Source organism: Aspergillus piperis (genome assembly GCF_003184755.1).
Source record: "Aspergillus piperis CBS 112811 unplaced genomic scaffold BO85scaffold_18, whole genome shotgun sequence".
Lineage (NCBI taxonomy): Eukaryota > Fungi > Ascomycota > Eurotiomycetes > Eurotiales > Aspergillaceae > Aspergillus > Aspergillus piperis.
The window spans coordinates 326,312-344,353 of record NW_020291608.1 but is presented as its reverse complement, the minus strand read 5'-3'; the positions used below and the strand labels follow the sequence as shown (position 1 = coordinate 344,353).

The 18,042-nt window shown below is 47.9% G+C and overlaps 7 protein-coding genes across 7 annotated transcripts; 5 read left to right on the top strand and 2 right to left on the bottom strand.

Annotated features, from left to right (window-relative positions):
- Positions 1–2,120: 2,120 nt before the first annotated feature.
- On the top strand, positions 2,121–3,216 carry BO85DRAFT_522614 (glycoside hydrolase family 16 protein; the record flags this gene model as incomplete). Its single annotated transcript, XM_025665279.1, has 3 exons — positions 2,121–2,214; positions 2,268–2,548; positions 2,596–3,216. The coding sequence occupies 3 exons, from the start codon at positions 2,121–2,123 to the stop codon at positions 3,214–3,216; spliced, it is 996 nt and encodes a 331-aa protein (XP_025512621.1).
- Positions 3,217–4,653: 1,437 nt separating this feature from the next.
- Positions 4,654–5,535, top strand: BO85DRAFT_461893 (carbonic anhydrase; the record flags this gene model as incomplete). Its single annotated transcript, XM_025661813.1, has 2 exons — positions 4,654–5,086; positions 5,150–5,535. 2 exons carry the CDS (start codon positions 4,654–4,656, stop codon positions 5,533–5,535), a joined length of 819 nt encoding a protein of 272 aa, XP_025512620.1.
- A 485-nt stretch (positions 5,536–6,020) lies between these two features.
- Positions 6,021–7,114, top strand: BO85DRAFT_522613 (glutathione S-transferase). The gene is made up of 3 exons (XM_025665278.1): positions 6,021–6,090; positions 6,140–6,534; positions 6,594–7,114. Exons 1-3 carry the CDS (start codon positions 6,053–6,055, stop codon positions 6,938–6,940), a joined length of 780 nt encoding a protein of 259 aa, XP_025512619.1. The 5' UTR covers positions 6,021–6,052; the 3' UTR covers positions 6,941–7,114.
- A 1,392-nt stretch (positions 7,115–8,506) lies between these two features.
- BO85DRAFT_452116 (uncharacterized protein) lies at positions 8,507–9,346 on the top strand. The gene has a single exon (XM_025660749.1). It carries the CDS (start codon positions 8,585–8,587, stop codon positions 9,161–9,163), a length of 579 nt encoding a protein of 192 aa, XP_025512618.1. The 5' UTR covers positions 8,507–8,584; the 3' UTR covers positions 9,164–9,346.
- Positions 9,347–9,891: 545 nt separating this feature from the next.
- Positions 9,892–11,658, bottom strand: BO85DRAFT_403351 (sugar transporter). The gene is made up of 2 exons (XM_025657223.1): positions 11,140–11,658; positions 9,892–11,087 (listed from the first exon to the last, which is right to left on the bottom strand). Exons 1-2 carry the CDS (start codon positions 11,556–11,558, stop codon positions 9,992–9,994), a joined length of 1,515 nt encoding a protein of 504 aa, XP_025512617.1. The 5' UTR covers positions 11,559–11,658; the 3' UTR covers positions 9,892–9,991.
- Positions 11,659–12,041: 383 nt separating this feature from the next.
- BO85DRAFT_480185 (uncharacterized protein) lies at positions 12,042–15,622 on the bottom strand. The gene is made up of 14 exons (XM_025662991.1): positions 15,360–15,622; positions 14,820–15,307; positions 14,591–14,754; positions 14,243–14,523; positions 14,112–14,183; positions 13,972–14,050; positions 13,842–13,897; positions 13,619–13,790; positions 13,514–13,553; positions 13,428–13,467; positions 13,350–13,362; positions 12,986–13,294; positions 12,659–12,905; positions 12,042–12,604 (listed from the first exon to the last, which is right to left on the bottom strand). Exons 1-14 carry the CDS (start codon positions 15,468–15,470, stop codon positions 12,196–12,198), a joined length of 2,481 nt encoding a protein of 826 aa, XP_025512616.1. The 5' UTR covers positions 15,471–15,622; the 3' UTR covers positions 12,042–12,195.
- A 738-nt stretch (positions 15,623–16,360) lies between these two features.
- Positions 16,361–17,525, top strand: BO85DRAFT_95992 (uncharacterized protein). Its single transcript, XM_025665814.1, has 4 exons — positions 16,361–16,764; positions 16,823–16,904; positions 16,963–17,174; positions 17,227–17,525. The coding sequence occupies exons 1-4, from the start codon at positions 16,540–16,542 to the stop codon at positions 17,428–17,430; spliced, it is 723 nt and encodes a 240-aa protein (XP_025512615.1). The 5' UTR covers positions 16,361–16,539; the 3' UTR covers positions 17,431–17,525.
- The last annotated feature ends 517 nt before the right edge of the window (positions 17,526–18,042 follow it).

The following is an 18,042-nucleotide window of genomic DNA, read 5'->3' as shown; positions in this document are numbered from 1 at the left end:
GCGGGATCATCGACCTTCTGTACATTCTCATACTAAGTTCTCCGTCTCATGTGGTGGATATTATAGTTGAGTTCAATTGTCATCAATTCAAATCGGTCGAACTTAACGTCGGCGTTGAGTAGATTGTCGAGTAGATTGTAGAGGCAGAAGATAATAGATATAGGGAGGCCTTGGTTTACTCGCATGTTCGGGTCATGCATACCTCTTCCCTCTCGAGTGTGCTGAGGGTGGCTCTGACACGAGGCCAACGACAATAGCGTAGACAAGACCTAGTCAGACTTTCAGATATTGATAAATACCACATCGGATCGAAACGGCAAGTGTAAAGAACCTTGTAATAGACATCTAGGAATGTATGGGTAGTTGAGCCACTGTCCATAGATAGTATATTGGATGTCGAGGAGTAACAGAATGTTGATGAAACCCCCATAGATTGGATGAGGCCGAATGGAAGAAACGAGATAAGTTGTTCGCTTCTCCTCCACAGCATCCGGTGCGCTCTGAGATCGTTATATGTGGGACACTCGAAAAAATACTGACAGTGGAAGTTGGATGTGACCCAATGGTAATGAGAGTGAACAAGCAGCAAACTAATAACTTCATGACTCAAACTGTTGTTAAATAGCAAACTTTGGGCGCCTTATTTGAGGTAGGTAAGTGAGAAGGACCTGATAAAATGACCTTCAAGAGAGATCCCACGTGCGATTCAGGGGATGAAGAATGGGTAGGTCCTGCTACCTACGCTTACTTTTGCGCCCCATCCACATCACGTTATCAGCCTCCATCTTTCTGATTTATCACATCGGAAGTTCGCGGTATGTGTCAAACTATGTGAGCTTCTAGCAGTTCAGGAGCAGTTGACTGGACAAGCAAGACATCTGGGGGCTACGCAGACCCGTGATGTGGTCCGGGAGGGTAGGTAAGACACCAATCTTAATATAGAAGCAGTATGCTCGCTAGCAGGTGATGTGCGAATCCTTATGTACTTTTTGCTACTAATCAGTCATGGCTATCTGGTACAAACGCCGGTAGCATCAGTGGAGATAGAGATCAACATCTTTGTTTCTATTCGTGACAGTGGTTCCAGGAACGTCCCGATTCCCGAGAACATCCAGCATAAAGTTAACCCTCAAATTCGGACTGGAAATTCTAGAATGGCCTTGAGTCGAGCCTTAAACTCAATATGACACATGGTCACAAGGCACGCAGATATACGTTGGCAAGATAAACATACGCATTTGCCACGACGGGATCCGCAGTTCCATGGCTTCGGGCTCGTTTACTGGCTGAGACTCGGTGCGGGCCTAAAGACAGTAGCGGAGGCTGGGACCGAACCATCTGACTGATCTTCCGGAGCCGATCCTATTGGCTTTTGTTCAATGTTCATATCTTTCTTTCCATCCCACTGATTTTGTGACGATAACCCTCGAATCTCGGCTCGCTCCCGCGCTTCAGCAACGGCTTAAGATAATGCCACTGAGGTTTAGACAAAATGAATCTGCTGGAGAAGCTGATACTATTCTTCAAAACAGACGATACTAATTCTCTAAAATTGCTCCTTTCATCGTTGCTGCATTGGGTTGAGTCTTGATAGGCGTCATGCGCATCCACAGTCCACGACAGCACTTTTCCCGTTCGGGCCAAGTGCCTGTTGCCGGGTAAGTGTTCAGGAACCGTCTTCTGGGCGGACGCGCAAGCCATCTCTTCGCCTCTCATCAAGCTTTGTGGCCGACGCATGGCCCCATCCCTCGTGGACTTGCTGTCGTTTCAGAGCCAACCGCTTGCCAACACGCCGTCATCCCAAGACAGCCGCTCCACTCCCTCCTCCAATGAGATGTACCAAGAACACTGCCCAGGCTATGCATCCTTGGCCACACGCAGTGGAAGCGCTCTTGCGCCCAGCAAGAGGGAGAATTTATAGCCAACCTCAGTATTTGCTGCTGCCTTAGCTAGCCTGCCCCTGAGTATTCGTGTCAACCATGGTCATGATTCAGTACCCTATATACAGTCTGTAATCCCATTTCCACCTTCTTACACTCGTTGCCAGCCTCCGTTGCAGCTTTCTTTCGTTTCAAATACTCCAGTCACTCCCTCAGACCGTTTATTCGTTGATTATTATCATGAAGTCATATATGTCATGGGCATTGACTGCCCTCGCTGCCATAGTGCCTCTCAGTGCAGCTCAGACATACTCGAGTTGCAACCCCACGAACAGTATGTATCCGACAACTTTATCGGAGAGTATTATGATTGACTCACCCTATCAGAAACCTGCCCGCCTGACAAGGGTCTCAACCAGTGGTCCCTGACCACCAAATTCACCGAGGGTTCGTCTTGGCGCGATCGATGGAATGTCACCGCCGATAGCGTGAACAGCACCTCCAAAGGTGCTGAATTCGTGATCAGTCAGCAGGGAGATGCCCCTACTATCGAGTCCAACTTCTACATCTTCTTCGGCTATGTGGAGGTCAAGTTCCGCGCTGCCAACGGCACCGGTATCGTCAGCACCAGTGTGATGGAGTCCAACGACCTGGATGAGATTGACTGGGTACGGCCCTATCAAACTTCAACGCTACCAATGCTAACCCTACCCAGGAGCAAGTCAGTACATGGGACTCAGAAATCCAAACGAACTACTTCGGCAAAGGCAACACCACGTCCTACGACCGTGCCACCACTGTGAACGTCACTACCCCCGAAGAGACCTACCACACCTATGGAGTCAACTGGACATCCAGCAAGACCGAATGGATCCTCGATGGTACTGTCGTCCGTACACTCGAGTATGCGGACGCTGTTGATGGCAAGAACTACCCCCAGACCCCCATGACTGTCCGTGTTGGTATTTGGGCTGGCGGTGACCCCGATAACTCCGAGGGAACCATCGAATGGGCCGGTGGTGAGACCGACTACGACGACGGCCCGTTCATCATGTATCTGGAGTCGGTCAGCATCATTAACTACACCCCCGCCGAGTACTACAATTATACGGACAAGACTGGCGACTACACAAGTATCAATGCCTACAACACCACCACATCATCCAAGTCGACCAACTCGTCCAGTAGCTCGGGATCGAGCTCGTCGTCCTCGAGCTCTGGCTCTTCCAGCTCCAGCTCCGCCTCTGTATCCAGCAGTGATGCTAGCGGTCTCTCCTACAGCGGGTTCTTGATAACGATCCTTGGGCTGGGCGCATTCGCGGGGCTGCTTCTTTAGATGACATACCAATGGCTGTGCCATATTAATTCATCGCAACTGTATAAACTAGCCTACTTTGTAGTACAATCAATGCAGGAGTTCTGCATGGAGTCAGCGGAAATGTTTATACCATCTTCTTGATTTCTCATTCGTAGGATAAGAGCCAGTCGCTGGCGCATGCGTCCGTCAGAAGTTCATGTGAAACACCGGGCGCTGGTTGGGGCCGGCGGCAAATGCTTAATTGGGGGCGCATGAGCCAGGGATACGGCTCGGAGATAACGGTAGCGTGTAGAAAATTAGTTGAATGATGTCAGATTGTCCAGTATCGGGTACACATTGGACCAAAGTCACGGAAATACTTATCAATCCATGTCTAGTTCTTTATACTCTGGGTCTGGTGGGCGTGCATACCAGGGTTACCACCGCTTCTAGGCTACGGATATTGCTATAATTCAATGCTATACTACCTCCACTCCTGACCGCTTGAAGTACAGACGCGGGGCATAGCAAGTATACTCATTCCAACTCGGATTTCGTCACCTGCAGAAACCCGAAAGATAGCATTCCTCCAGTTGAACAACGACGGTACGTGGTGATACTCTTAAGTACGGAGTACCATAACCTTCTCTTGGGCGTTCCTTGATGAGCTTACCCTCTGGTATCATTGCTTGGCTGCTTTCTGCTCTTTTGTTTGTCATACAAGATATATCGGCGACCTTTGCTCCAAATTGACTCCCACTTTAACAATTGAGCTGCATCTGCAGTCAGTGTAACTACTAAAGCATCATAGCAAGTTTAGGATTATATTTAAGCTTTCTGCTAAGCCTGCTTGAAGTATGTTCAAGAATGGATCGACAAATTCTTTCCTTGGTTTTGTCGATGGAAGCCAGAAGAATGATCACCTTGATTACAGGGAAGGAGATTGTTTCCGTCTCCTATCGATTCCCGTGACTTGGTCTTCCTCTCTGTCACTTGAACAGAGAAGACCTAGACAACAACAATGCCAATTCTACGATTGATCAGGACTACAATCCGGTTTATGGTAGCGCCCCAGAATTCGACATGCAAGGGACGGGTAGGCAAAGGGGAAATGTCTGCGTCCCCGGGTTTCTTGATGTCTGGCATGCAGGGGTGGGATATGACAACAACCAATCCACTCTCATGGTACAATGACTGCTTGAATGAGTAAAAGGCTGCCCTAACATCCAAAGGGAGAAGCCCAAGAATTCGGATACTACCTCCATAGGCACTTAGTAGTGTTCTTCTCATTACTGAAGCCAATGTAACCAGCGCTGGCATTCCTGAATGGTCGTCCACACACCTACCAGTCTATATTTTCAACAAACCAGAAAATGCAAGTATATAGACTAACCACGACCACAGGGTCCCCAACTCCTGCAGAAACTCATCTACGCACTATATTGATAACCTTGTTTACTATTATCTACTAGCGCCATGCGTCTAACATCTCTGCTCTCCCTCATCCCCGCCGTCGCAGCTAGCTGCTACCACAACACCCCTCTTGCTCGACGTGCATCCGTCCCCAGCTATGGGTACACTGCTACGCGAGGCCCATTGAACTGGTACGGTCTTGACCCAAGCGCCAACGTTGCTTGCGCAACAGGGACACACCAGTCGCCTATCGTCATCGGAAGCTCCGAGATTTCAAAGGTCAACAATAGCACCGTCACTCTCTATATCCCTACGGTGTCTGACCTTGAATTCGAGAACCTCGGCACCACCATCGAAGTGCCTTTGACGAATGGCACCCTCGTTGTAGGAAATCATACCTACACCCTGGCGCAGTTTCATTTCCACACGCCCTCTGAGCACCGGATTGATGAGGAGTATTTCCCCATGGAAGCCCACTTTGTGTTCTCGGACGAAGGTATGAGGATAAACCTCTCCTGTGCTTACTTTCCTTCATACTGACAAAGAATCCTAAACACAGATGGAAGCATCGCCGTAGTGGGCTTTCTCATCGATCTCACCTCCACCAAGGATCATAGCACACCCTTGCTAAACACCGTCTTCGCCGACGTCAATGAAATCGCCGAGCTGGGAAGTACCACCGAGCTTGGACTGCTGGATTTCAGTAGTGTTACGAGACATTTCATGAACAACGATATTTATACATACTCTGGGTCCCTGACTACTCCACCTTGCACTGAAGGCGTGTCGTGGTATGTCAGTGGCTTGCCGTTGGTGTTGGATGTGGATACGTATAATCAGGTGAAGAAGGTGTTGAGGTTCAATTCGCGCTACACTCAGAACGTGTTGGGACAGGAAGATCTGTTGCAGCTTGCGGCGGACGAACTGAATGGTGTTGTCGTTTAAGGTTTTGATGGGAGTTGTCTAGATTAGGGTTCGGTTGGTGTTGAAATTATGCGGAGCTCGGGGATGTCAATCCAAGGGCGTGAGAGTTTGGGTTTAATTTAAACATGACCACAAGGATGACATCAATCTTATAGTTAGCTTAGTCTATGAGGCTACTGAAGGGTGCGTCTGACACTCGTAACTGCAAGCTCAATGCTCGTCCCGCTGTCAGCTGATACGTTGATTATCTGCATCTCGCACCGTAGAATTTACTAGTGCTGACGCCGTCCCGTAAATCGTGCCGGCGATGCCCGAATTACCTACCAAGAAAGCAATTACGAGCGCAAGCAGAGGAGTCATAAGAAGCCCTCAGAGACAAAGAGTATCCACCTACATATCTACTTCTTTTGCTGACGACATACTGCGTATCCAGGTCAGCAGAATTCGACTATAAATAACCTTAACGCTACCCAGCAACAAGAAACTCACTTTCATCCACCTACAACCACGAAAACCACGATCAACATACCGTGACAGAATGAGCGCGAATCGCGGTGCTAAAATCGTTCTTAACTGGTACATCTCTTCCCACCCCTTAATACCTCCACAACTAACATAATAACAGGCTCGAGCGCTCCCGCGCCCAGCGCATCGCATGGGTAATGGAGGAGCTGCATCTCGAATACTCCATCCAACCTTTCAAGCGCAACCCGACAGGTACTGCGCCCGCAGAATTGAAGAAGATTCACCCCCTTGGCAAATCGCCCACAGTATCCATCCAGCCGCCCTCTCCGACCTCCAAACCTATCATCTTGGCCGAGACGAGCCCGATCATGAGCTACTTGGTTGAGCATTTTGCCGATGAAGCCACAAGCACCAAGCTCATTCCCAGGAAGTATGAGCCCGGAAAGGAGAAAGAGCTAGGCGGTGAAACGGAGGCATGGATGCGACATGAGTTCTACGACAGCTATGTGGAGGGGAGCTTGATGAGTGTTTTGCAGATAAAATTGGTTTTCGATGGTGAGCTATTTCCCACATCGTACGTTGCCTAATACCAAAGGTATACTAATGAAATATAGCGCTGCAAAACGCACCTATTCCATTCTTTCTAAAGCCCATAACGAACTTCATCGCATCAAAAGTCAATTCTGAGTTCCTGGACAATGAATTCAAAACTCATTTCGGGTTCCTGGAAGAGCAGCTTGCTACAGCGCCTGATGGGGGCCCGTACATGTGTGGAAAATATCTCACGCTTGCGGATATCCAGTTGAGTGTGCCGGTGTCTGTGGGGTTTGCATTGGGGATTATAACGAGGAGTGAATATCCGCTGTTGCATGGGTATGTGGAGAGGTTAAGGGGTGAACGGGGATATAAGAGGGTGGTGGAGAGGGCGAGTGAAGTCGGGGAAGGCGCTATGTTGGAGTAATTTGAGAGATTATGATGTCCAAGGCTTGCCGATTGTATGTTGCTTTTAGGATGGTGTTGCGGAGTTCTATCTGGGCGGGTTTAGGTAGGTTGTACTAATTTGAGGGTATCTCTTCTCTACTTCTTCGCAGCTTATACTTCAAGTATCAGTTCATGGCAAGATCTCATCAGTTCCTCCGCATTTCTATTCTATTAATTTACGACCAGATAGTTTTTAGCTCATTGTCTTGGGTTCTAGGCAGTAAATGTCGCTCTTCATTCTATTCTCGCCACCTCTAATCCCAAAGCAAGGATGTAGCAGAACACACCCTTGGAGTCAGTTCAGCAGACACAACGGGTTTGAATTTCCTGTGTATGTGGCTTCGTCATGTTTTACACATCGTGCTATCATGGGCGTATGGTTTCTCATTTTGACCTGCTAGCATCAAAATTCTGAACTTTAACAACCCCGTGATAAGAATGTGACGGAAATATTCGTTTTGTATGTTGCCTTAAGCGATGAGCAATTATGGCTGAATACGACTACCAGAGAAAAGCCGCCTCCGAAGTGAGACAGCTCTCCGGTATTTGACAACTCGGCGAAGTCAGACTGGGGCGGTGCAGGCTTTCTTCTTCACGGTCTTTTAGTCAAAATGGAATGATAATAAGTGACTCGTGAAGCAACCTCTATCTTGTACGGGCGCTCAATTGATAAAAGATGAATTTGGTGGTAAGCGATCGCACACGATGTCGTGCGACGGATCTGCTGCAGGGCTTAGCAGCAAGGGCGACTCTCAAGAAAACTAGCGTGAGACACGGGACACAGTACAAGGTGCATTCATTCTGCGGGAAATGTCTGACTTTCCTCAAGTCTAACTTTTTCATCAGTCGCGAATTTCATCGCCGGGTCTCGTATTTTCCCGTGGGCGTAGTATCGGCTCTAAGTCTTCTGAATCTAGATATACGATTCACCTGGAGAACCGAAAATCACCTAACTAGGATGTAGAAAGTTTCCTGCATAGCGAGGAAGTATCATGCTACCGCAGATTCAAGAGACATCTTGCTCACCAGGGTTACGAGGCATAATAGCTGCAGCTCCTTAGCCGAGAACGCCTGTCACAATGTCTTACCGATAATGCCATAGTCAACCCAATATGGCTGGTTCGTGTTGCACTAGGCAGGCTCCTTGTCTGCTGTGTAACCATAGTAGCAGTATAGTACCACCTTACACCGCTTCAGCGTCGAATACTATCCAGCTTCAGAATTAGATCAGGCGTCCAATACATACCTCGCTATCGTAGGTGGTCAAGTCGTGAAGGATGCCTCTCGTTTACTATTACAGAGTCCAGTTCAGACAGATCACATCATCTATTGAAGCAACTCGGCCTTGGCCTCGTATCGTCAATGCCTCTTTGGGCTATACGAGGTTGCAGCCGCTCCAAAATGCTGCTGTTAGCTATTTATTACCATTTCATGAGTGATAAAATGGCTCACCGAGTGGTATACAGCTTGAATGAGATTGCAGAACCAGAGATATAAATACAAGCAATTCCCGGACGCAGCCTCTGCTTCGAAACCACATCCAAAGAGCGAAATCCTTGTCCCATTCGGTCATCTTCTTGCCTCAAGACTATCTTGCAATCAGAATAATAAATCCATTTTCAAAATGAAGTTTCTCAGCTCCATCACTGCATTCACCATCCTCGCCTCAGTGGCATCCACGTCCCCCACCCCCGCCAACCTCATTCCCCGCGCCTGCACCACCATCGCCCCAACAACCATCGACGTCCTCGACAGCGCAAACCCCAACACCCCAAGCACCGGACAGCAGTTCTCCCTCGCCAGAACAGCCACTGCAAACACCAAAATATCCGCCCTCACGTTCACGGGCATCCCCGACGACGCTACAGGTTGTATGCTCGCCATCGACATCCCGGCCCTAGCACAGCCCATTGCGACGGGCTCCAGCCAAGCAGATATCTGGACTACCGATTCATGGAACTTGACTTCCCCTCCTACCTGGAACAACCAGCCTACTCGACGAGAGATGGTGTCGACTTTCCAGTTCCCAACTTCGCCAACGACATCCCCATTCCATACGATCCTTGCGTCGAATACTTGCTCGAACGAGATGAGCTTCCTGGCGTTGCAGTCAACGTGGCAGACTTCACCTGGGAGTGTGGACTTCCAGAATTCTATTGGCGGGAGTCAGCCGATTGGTTTTAGCTTGGTGTATGGTTGTTAGTGGACATTAGGGGAATTCATATAGGGTGGAAGAGGTGGCGGCGGCGTAGACCGATTAAAAGTTTGCCAACGCGGGGTGAGGGGAGAACCAACCAGTGGAGGAAAAAACATTGGGACGACTCTATTCAACATAGCGTCAACAAATAGAATATATTTTCGATCCTGCACATGTACCTAATTTTAGCCCTGTTGTTTCACTCCTACCGTGGGTTAGCCCTAAGAATGTGACATGTGCCAGATGCACCCGCCGAATAAACTTCTCTTCCTCGTTCATCCCCCTCATCCATGTCCTATGATTATTGTTCGCCAAGACCAGCCTTCCCCCTCGCGTCCTTGAACACGATGCGGTTACATCCGATTGAGCTAAACTATCATATGTACTGGATTTAACTTCCTCATTTAGATCTAGATCAGGTGAGAGCGGAGAATGAATCCACCTTATTTCTTCCCACTTGGCCATCCCCTAATCCCAGCTTACTGGCGTAGCTTAACGAGTAAAAGAATAGTCATGAAAAATGTAAAGTATCTATGGTTTGCGGTACAGAAATCGGTCTACTCATTCTTTTCCTCGGAACCCGACTCCGCCCATTTCGTGGTAAATGTATGATGGAGATGTTAAGGATGGTTATGGTATGACATACAATGATATACGTTAAGCTCCTTACAAGGAATCGTACCTTCTGCCCTGCGAGACGTCGGATTGTGTGCTTTACATAACAGGAATAACATGTATGAAATATATTTCAATAACTTAGCACTGCTGCCTCCTACCCAAAAATATACCAAGAAGGATCGTAACCAGCCCCAGCCCCAAGGATTCACATAGCTGCTAGGCCTTATCCTCCACATGCTCAGCCCTTACATCCTCCTTCTCATCTCCTCCCCTATTCGCGAAAACATGCGCTCTCCACCTCCGTGCCGGAACCCTCTCCGTGAAAAACATGGCGACCTCCATCCTCGTCCGCCCCTGCGTTTCACCCACACAATACCACACCCAAATCAGCGATGTCAGCGTCGTACCCGCATACACGAACCCGACCATCGGACCAAGCCCAGCGTCATAATACAGATACGGCGCCGTGAAAGAAATCACCCAGAGGAAGAAATACAGTGCCACGATCGATACTGACATGATTTTGTTCTGGTTCACGCCGACCGAGAGCTCGCGGGATACGGCGTAAGTAAGTGGGCCGAGGCCAAAGTTGTATGCACAGATGACGACGTAGGAGAAGACAACGATGATGTATTTGGATGCGGTGGTGAGGGTGGATTGGGTGCCGATGCCACCGATGATGATGAAGGCGATGAGGATGAGGGTGGTGCTGGCGAGGAGGTTGGTGCGTCGGCGGAGACGGTTTCCTGTTAGGATGGACGCGGCGACGGCGAAGATTTGCAGAATCATCGTGATGAGGGTGATGGTGAAGGGTTGCGAGACGCCGAGGGCTTCGGCGAATACGACTCCGTAGTTGTAGAAGAAGATTATGCCGCATATTTGTTGCGCGTACATGCCGCCTGAGGCCCAGATTAGCTTTTTGCGCTCGATGGGGTCGAGTAGGAGGGCGAGCCAGGAGGATTCCTCTCCTTGGGCTTCTTCGTAGCGTCGGGCTTGCGTGAGGAAGGTTAGGTCGGCTGTGGGGTCGTAGGTACGGTCGTTGCGGTTGATCTTGAGGAGAGCGCGTTTGGCGTCTTCTTCTCTATTGTGGAACACGTACCACGTTGGGGTTTCAGGGATGAAGGGTAGGAAGAAGAGCATGAAAAGGGGCAGTATGACGAGTCCACCCATAGGTAGTTTGTAGGATAGAGACGAGTGGATGGAATTGGTGCCTTGGGTGAGGCCGGAGGCGACTAGCTGCGAGCAGGATTGCAGGAACTGGTACATGTACAATGCTGGACTCCGGATCTCCATTGGTGCGACTTCTCCGATACTATGGAAGGGTCAGTGAGTCGTTTTGGATATGTACAAATGACAGCACTCACTAGAGTAGCGACGTAACAGTAAAGTTGCCCACTCCAAGCCCAATTAGAATGCGGCCAAGCACAATAACACCCTCAATGTGGGTGTCAGCAACCTGGGTCACCCCTCCAGCAAGCACAAACGCCGAAGCAATCCAGAGAACTGTTTTCCGACCAAAGCGATCATTGAGGGGCCCTGCTATGAGTGCTCCCAGCATATCCCCGATGTAGATGCTGGAGGTAGTCAGCGACGTAAAGCTCGTCGCTAATGCTTTCGCACCATCCTCATAGTGATCGCCGTAGTCATTCTTGAATTCCTGCATGCCTAGAATCCCGCTATAGTATGTGTTGTCATAACCAAACACCAGGGCGCCGATGGCGGAGATGGAGCAGTAGATCAAGGCCCACCGGTGACGGCGAAATTCGATGTCGAAGCCAAACATGATGGAGCATTAGCATTATCCCTTAAGACAGGTGACAACCTGGAAGGATTGATAGTGAGGCGATATGTGAATTTAAATATGCTAAGCCGAGGTTGTGCCCATAGCCCAGCATTCCCCGGGTATGAAGTAAGACGAAGGCGCACAAGAGAAGACAGCCAACGGAATACCGCCCCCACGTCGATCTGAACGGAATAGAGTGAACGATTGGCTCGCTTGGCTCCGATCTCTCCTCCCCCAGATGATGCCCCCACGGATGTGCCTTGATTTGCCGGGGGAATGCGGGGTAAATCAGACTAGGGCTGCGCTTGTCTGTGCTCATTCGGACAGAGTGGCCTGACGCTCAGTATCAAGGGTGGAGTTCATTCCTAAATCAGGCAGATGACGTGCCACGTTGCTGCAAAAGACAACCCCATTTTATCGCACCATACAGAGGGATTATGCAGGATGCGCCGAATACAATGGATTCGTAGGAAAAATTGCATTATGGCATCAACTCAAGTCTATTATTTTTCATATTACTTATGTCCTGATATCACTAAGCCAATAACGGAGAAATACTTCGTTCTGAGTCAACTCTGTTGGGGATGGAGACAGTGTCGCCGAACAGGCAAAGAAACGAAACAAATGGGCTCGTGTATCACTCATCAACGGGGGCAGTTTGGTAGGAGGTGAGAACCATCGGGTCGAGAGTGACATCGCACCAAAACTCCAGTTCAATAGCACTCAGACCAGAAACGTCGAGCTCTTCCAAGGAGAGGCATCCTGGAGCAAGTGATATGGTCCAGTCACTCATAGGGGTATACATGGTGTAATCCTGTCTCTGACCATAATCTCCATCGCAGATGATGATCTGCTGGTCATTGACCGAGCGGGTTTCGAAAAGCACCGTTCTACTGCTGCCAATGAAAAGCCGATGTGTGGTCTTCCACGCATGATTCGAGTCAAGGTTTGCCTGGCGGTCGTAGAATTGAGGTTGGCTATAGAGAAGCAGACCAAGTGGTCTTGATGACGATGACGTAGAAAGTTGTAGGCCTCGCAAGTAACATCTGGAGAAGGAATCAGCATTACCCAATATCAAGATTGTCATGGGAGTTATGTACCTCACTTTGTGCAACCGAATACGGATAAACGGCTGAAACTCCTCTTGCTCAGGCCCAATGGAGACCTCAAGGGGGTAACCTTGTTCAAACCTTCTTCTTTCAGATTCATCAACAGGAACAGAAATCTGGAAGACCTTCTTCTGTACTATTGTTGAAGACCCATATTCAGTTATAGCAGATTGAAGAGTGGCAGCATCATCAAAGTAGTCTCCAATGAACTTCACGGGCGAGCAAACAATAGGAAAACCTAGGTTGCCATTTCAGTCAGTCATGTTTCACGAGTATATTCGGTTTCCACAAAGTGAAAGAGATAGAGTCCCGACACACCGGACGAAAGTGAATGGTACATATATGCGGAGCGGTAGGTCCAGAAATCAAGCATCACAAAGGCGCGAACAGTAAGCAACCTATCAAACATAGCATCTTGAAGAACCTCCAATATGTGGTGATTAGTCTCTGCCTTAGTGACAGTAGACTCAAGAAGAGGCTGATTCTCTTTCTCTAACTTTCGGCGAAGATTCGCAGTTGTCAACTGGTAGCCTCGGCTGATGAGATTGGCCCGCGTCCGAATGACAGCTTCACCAGATAATGGCAAATACTTCAACTGTTTGTAGTATTCATTGAGACCCGCAATTTCTGGAATCAGGATAACCTCAGTGCTGTTCTCTTGATAGAAAACATGGGATATTACCGTTGCCCTCAAGCTAAAATTGCGGTCAGCTTTGACGATCTATTCATCATGCAACTATTGTCATCGCATCTTACGTACCTCTTTCTTGAATAGGTCCACGTCTATATTGAACTTTCTCCTGTTCCCGATCAGTATGCCATAAGTACCTGTAGAGTCAAACCCACCAATCGGCAATACAATTCTCTACGTCAATATTGGGATCTCCTATGTTCACAGATCAGTTTCGGCTTATAGGCGGTCATGGCTTTGTCAGAGAGAGAGAGGTATACCAAGTCCTTGAAACTGGCTTTTCGGTCCAGTGGATGTTTCCTCCCTAAAGACATTCACTAAACGCGTTGTTGATTGCACAGTCGTCCATGCAGAAGTCAATACCGGACTCCATTTATTGTAAAATTTCTGGATTCTTTTAATGATATCAACCAAGCGTTTAAATTTACCGACCTAAACTCTGGGTCAATTGAGTGCCTCGCATGAGCTATATTAATCGCATACCACAGCCTGAGCTTTTTCAGCCAGTTCAATTGGATCGGCTGCCGCGAGGGAGGCTCCTATAGGTTTTCAAGATGTCACTCGGGTTGTTTGACCAACCAATGATAAACTGGATATCTATCATGATAGTTACCTGAAGTGGTGAAAGCACCAACGACCGCACCAATGGTAGTTATACCGCATTTGATCAGCTCTACTACTGCTTTTACTTTCTGAAGTAATGGAAGACAGTTACTGTCAATGCCCGTGAAGGAGTGGTCAGGTATGTCATACCTCTTTTCTCTCCCATGAATCGAGACCTTCCCGAAACTTTATACAAGCTTGCTCAACATTGATCTGGTTTGACTGGAGCCTTATATGAGATTCTCAAATTCATATATCAAAGAAAAATCGATGGAACATACCCGGTAAGTGTCCTTAGCTCTTTTTTCGGCATTGAGAGCGTTGGTATACTCCCGATTAGCGAACCCCCACAAGCACTCGTACTCCTCCATGGCCATTCTAGACTTCGAAAGTAGAATGTTCGCATTTGTTCGGAAATTTTCAGCAGCGCTGCCCTCTCCAATGAACCGTTGAAAGCTAGAGTCAAAAGCTTCTGCAGCCTTCAGTCTCGATTTTAGGATCTGTTTCGAGCCATAAATATTTACTGAGGAGATGCTGAACACATGAGAATCAAGCTGAGACACTAGTTACTTAGTCAGTAAGATGTAACTTGTGTATAAAGGTCTGGGAACTCTTTTGTATAAGCGTACCGAGAAAGTCACGTAGCGTGGCCGATTCGTAGAAAAACCGGAAGGACCCCTTCATAGCTGTTGCCTTACAGACATAATTTAAGATCTGAAGGGCCAATACCGGGCTTTCTTGAATCAGGAATGCTGCCAGTAAGAACTGAAAAGAGAAAATGCGCTGGAGATTGCTGTGAAGGCCTGGTTAGTAGGAGTTTTGTTTGAAACTGGAGTAATCAAAGAGCAGTGAACTTACTCATTAAGATTCTCGTCAACCCTTACGATGCCATTGACATTCTCAAGCGTTTCGAGGTAGTCATGGAGCACGACATCCTCCGGAGGTGGCCTCTGCTTCTGACGGAATTTATGACCTTCACAACACTCAACCTCAACACCGTAGCGAGTGTCGTCGATCTTTGGGAAAATAATTTCTGTTCCATGGGGAGTATGGACTCTGAAACAGAAGTTTTCGGGAAGTTGGATGGTGTGAAAGGCGACAAGATCACCCACGTCCATGGTGATTGCGAACGCCCCATCTTCACTACCGAGTCCGTCTGACTGTATATCTCGTGCAAATATGACGAGGCGGAATTCGTCGCGTCTTTTCGGCAGAAGAATATTTGTTCTTTTAGGGACTAAGAGTGTATCGCAATAAAGTAACAGCCGGTAGATATCAAACTTGGCCTTGGTCTGAACTTCCGTATAAATGTGTTCTAGATCGATGACTGAATGTCTGTAAAAAACCTACAAGGCTAAGCTGCTGCTCACATAACTCAGCTTATACAATAGGCCTTACTGTTCGTGTGGCGTCTCTGAAGGAGACTCCAGATTCTAGTCGTTTCAGAAACGATTCTTCGCGGATTGGGAAGGTAGCATAAAATCTGGAGAGCGCCTGCTGTATGGACATTTTTCCGGTATTGGACTGATGATGATGATGATGATGATGACAATGATGATTATGATGACCTGAAGCTAGGAACAACGATAAGCAGTAGAAAATATATGATAGTTCCGTTTGCGTAGTATTCAAGCCTACTGCCTAACGAATGCGGGGTTCGGATCTGCTTGAGTTAGTCTGAACGTTCGACCTTTTATTTGACGCCGAAGCCCGACTAAGGCTTTTACATTATCTGGCGCTGCTTCAAACTACCGGAATTGCATCACATGCTTTTAACTGAGTGACTGCCTTGGGTATCAATGCATACCAGTAGTACATCATTGGAAGCTCAGATGCATATGGCAAGTCAGTCAGACATTGAGACATCCCATAGCTAGCAGGACCGGGTAATCTTACGATAATCATACTTATACAGGAGCTTGGCCAACCATGAGCTCGAGCCATATATTAGCAGAGAGGATCATGATATTTACGCTGTATTTTGCTCGGAGGTTGACTGAGAAAGCAGACAATAAGAGGGACAGTTCCTCTTCATGCAGCTGAGAGGTATGTATTGTACCTTGGGCATCCACGCGCAACAACATTAACTCCCCTCTAACCAACAAACAGGTGCATCTGTTTCGTCAAATTCATAGTGAGGCATATCTTAGGAATGCGGGCAGAACTCGACGCAACGACGCACATGGGTTGCTTCGCCTGGTGGTTCGCTTGATCGATGCATTGGCGGACAGAATGATCAATATTATCCTATCGTGCGGGGTTTATTTGAATTGGCAACCAATGGCCATGTCGGATTTGCCTCGGGCAGTAATGTAGTATCTGGTGCCTAATATGTTGTATGATAAGATGCATCTGTGCGAGAATGCTAGAACACGTTTCCCATACCACTCAACACTGCTGTGATAACAATGGGGATGCGTTGTCTGAACCTCGCAAGATAAAGGATGAGCCTTTCTTCTCTGCAACTTTCAATCCACTTTCTGATTTCTATACCTGTTGTATTCAGATCGTTGCTTCCACATTCGCTTTCATACAATTTATATTATAGGGTGTTCGACCAAACCTTGTAGGCTCAATCATGCCTGGCGCAGCAGTCAATGAAGAACATCTAGCCCCTCCACCCCCCAGACTGTTTACGAATCGGGATTCAGAGGCTCTGGAGCAATACTCAGCTGCTATACCTTGGTTGCCCCCCACAAAAGAGGCTTTTGACCGTCAGTTCACTGACCCTATTGAACGAATCCTGACGGGGGGCCTCGCTGACCCACCGATAAAACGGAGAAATCTCGATGATGCATTCTATGTAAGCATTATTTATTTATCAATACTTTGGTCAAGACACTAAAGCCTCCCTGGTGCAGTGTATCGCGTCTCTTCTGCCTGACATGATTTCCCAATTCACCGAACTGAAGGACAATGTCATTAGGCCGTCATTCTTGATACGTACGTATGGAAGCTCCAGAGTCCGAGACGTTAAAGAGGCTGACACCATGCATTTTAGTCAATGCTGTAGCAAGCTTTGCTCATTGTGCAACAGAATCCACGGAGCTTCTCCGTAGTTGCAGAACAGTCATCACCCGTGAGGGCGTGGCTCGGGATAATATTGAAGTGACTACCACCGTCCGTAGGGTCAATAGCTTTCTAAACGCGATGGGGAAGTTGATGGCCGAGAAGAAGACCAAATGTTCGACTTTGGAGACTTCCTTGGAAGAGGTGATTTCTTCAACGCTCAGAGATGCATGTTTAAGGTTTAACCCTTTCACAGTCTGCACGTCGGATTTCCGGCCACAGCTCCAGCTTCGATGCGGGCTTGCGCAATATGGGTGCCAATTGGCAAAATGCGTGTCGACTCTACTATGAGGCGAGTATGAGGTCAATTGCAGCTTTGCTCAGTGCTGAATATCGAAACTGGGAGGGTATACTCAATTGTTTCACTTTCGCAACTTCTGCTAACTGTTTTTTGAAGTGAACCGGCGGGTGCAGGACGCAGATCGTACGATTAGATTTATTAGGTGGATCTTTTGACTAGTTATACTTACGGTTTTACAGGCCATTTTCACGAAACGCGCCACAAATATCTTACGCATTTACCCACGGGTGTGGAAGATGCGGTAATAGCTTTGAAAGGTAAGGACAGTCTTACCTGGTCATGATCTGATATGGTAAAAAGAACTGATGAGCTGGTAAAAGGTACCTTGCAGCAAGTGCAAACAAAAATGGACGACTTGGTCAGACGATTCGGAAATCTCCGATCGGAGCTCGAGGCGCATTTTCGAGACGCCGACAGGCTCGAAGGGTGTGTAACCAATATAAAAACTAGCTTTACCGAGGTATCACCCCTGAATACCCTGTAAGAGAAACGGAATATCCACTAATCACTGAACCCGCTTCAAACTTCAGTTACATAACGCTGCGAATATCCCAGCACCTGCGTTTGTTATGGGTGCTGTTGAGAACGCTCGCCCAGACGCCCAGGCAGAATAGAATTGGCAAGATAATGCAACGCTATTCTTAAACAATGCAGATATTTCTATCTGGTATCAAGTCGTTTGCCAAACAAAGTGTTTGGGTCATAATTGGC

Bases quoted from the DNA above. Each gene is read 5' to 3' on its own strand.
- BO85DRAFT_522613 (XM_025665278.1), top strand. From the start codon at position 6,053: ATGAGCGCGAATCGCGGTGCTAAAATCGTTCTTAACTG. The intron at 6,091-6,139 runs GTACATCTCTTC...ACATAATAACAG, and splicing joins GCTAAAATCGTTCTTAACTG to GCTCGAGCGCTCCCGCGCCC. The intron at 6,535-6,593 runs GTGAGCTATTTC...AATGAAATATAG, and splicing joins GATAAAATTGGTTTTCGATG to CGCTGCAAAACGCACCTATT.
- BO85DRAFT_452116 (XM_025660749.1), top strand. From the start codon at position 8,585: ATGAAGTTTCTCAGCTCCATCACTGCATTCACCATCCTCGCCTCAGTG.
- BO85DRAFT_403351 (XM_025657223.1), bottom strand. From the start codon at position 11,558: ATGTTTGGCTTCGACATCGAATTTCGCCGTCACCGGTGGGCCTTGATC. The intron at 11,088-11,139 runs GTGAGTGCTGTC...ACCCTTCCATAG, and splicing joins ACTGTTACGTCGCTACTCTA to TATCGGAGAAGTCGCACCAA.
- BO85DRAFT_480185 (XM_025662991.1), bottom strand. From the start codon at position 15,470: ATGTCCATACAGCAGGCGCTCTCCAGATTTTATGCTACCTTCCCAATC. The intron at 15,308-15,359 runs GTAAGGCCTATT...TTAGCCTTGTAG, and splicing joins TCAGAGACGCCACACGAACA to GTTTTTTACAGACATTCAGT. The intron at 12,605-12,658 runs GTACATAACTCC...TTCCTTCTCCAG, and splicing joins ATTCGGTTGCACAAAGTGAG to ATGTTACTTGCGAGGCCTAC.
- BO85DRAFT_95992 (XM_025665814.1), top strand. From the start codon at position 16,540: ATGCCTGGCGCAGCAGTCAATGAAGAACATCTAGCCCCTCCACCCCCC. The intron at 16,765-16,822 runs GTAAGCATTATT...TCCCTGGTGCAG, and splicing joins ATCTCGATGATGCATTCTAT to TGTATCGCGTCTCTTCTGCC. The intron at 17,175-17,226 runs GTGATTTCTTCA...ACCCTTTCACAG, and splicing joins TGGAGACTTCCTTGGAAGAG to TCTGCACGTCGGATTTCCGG.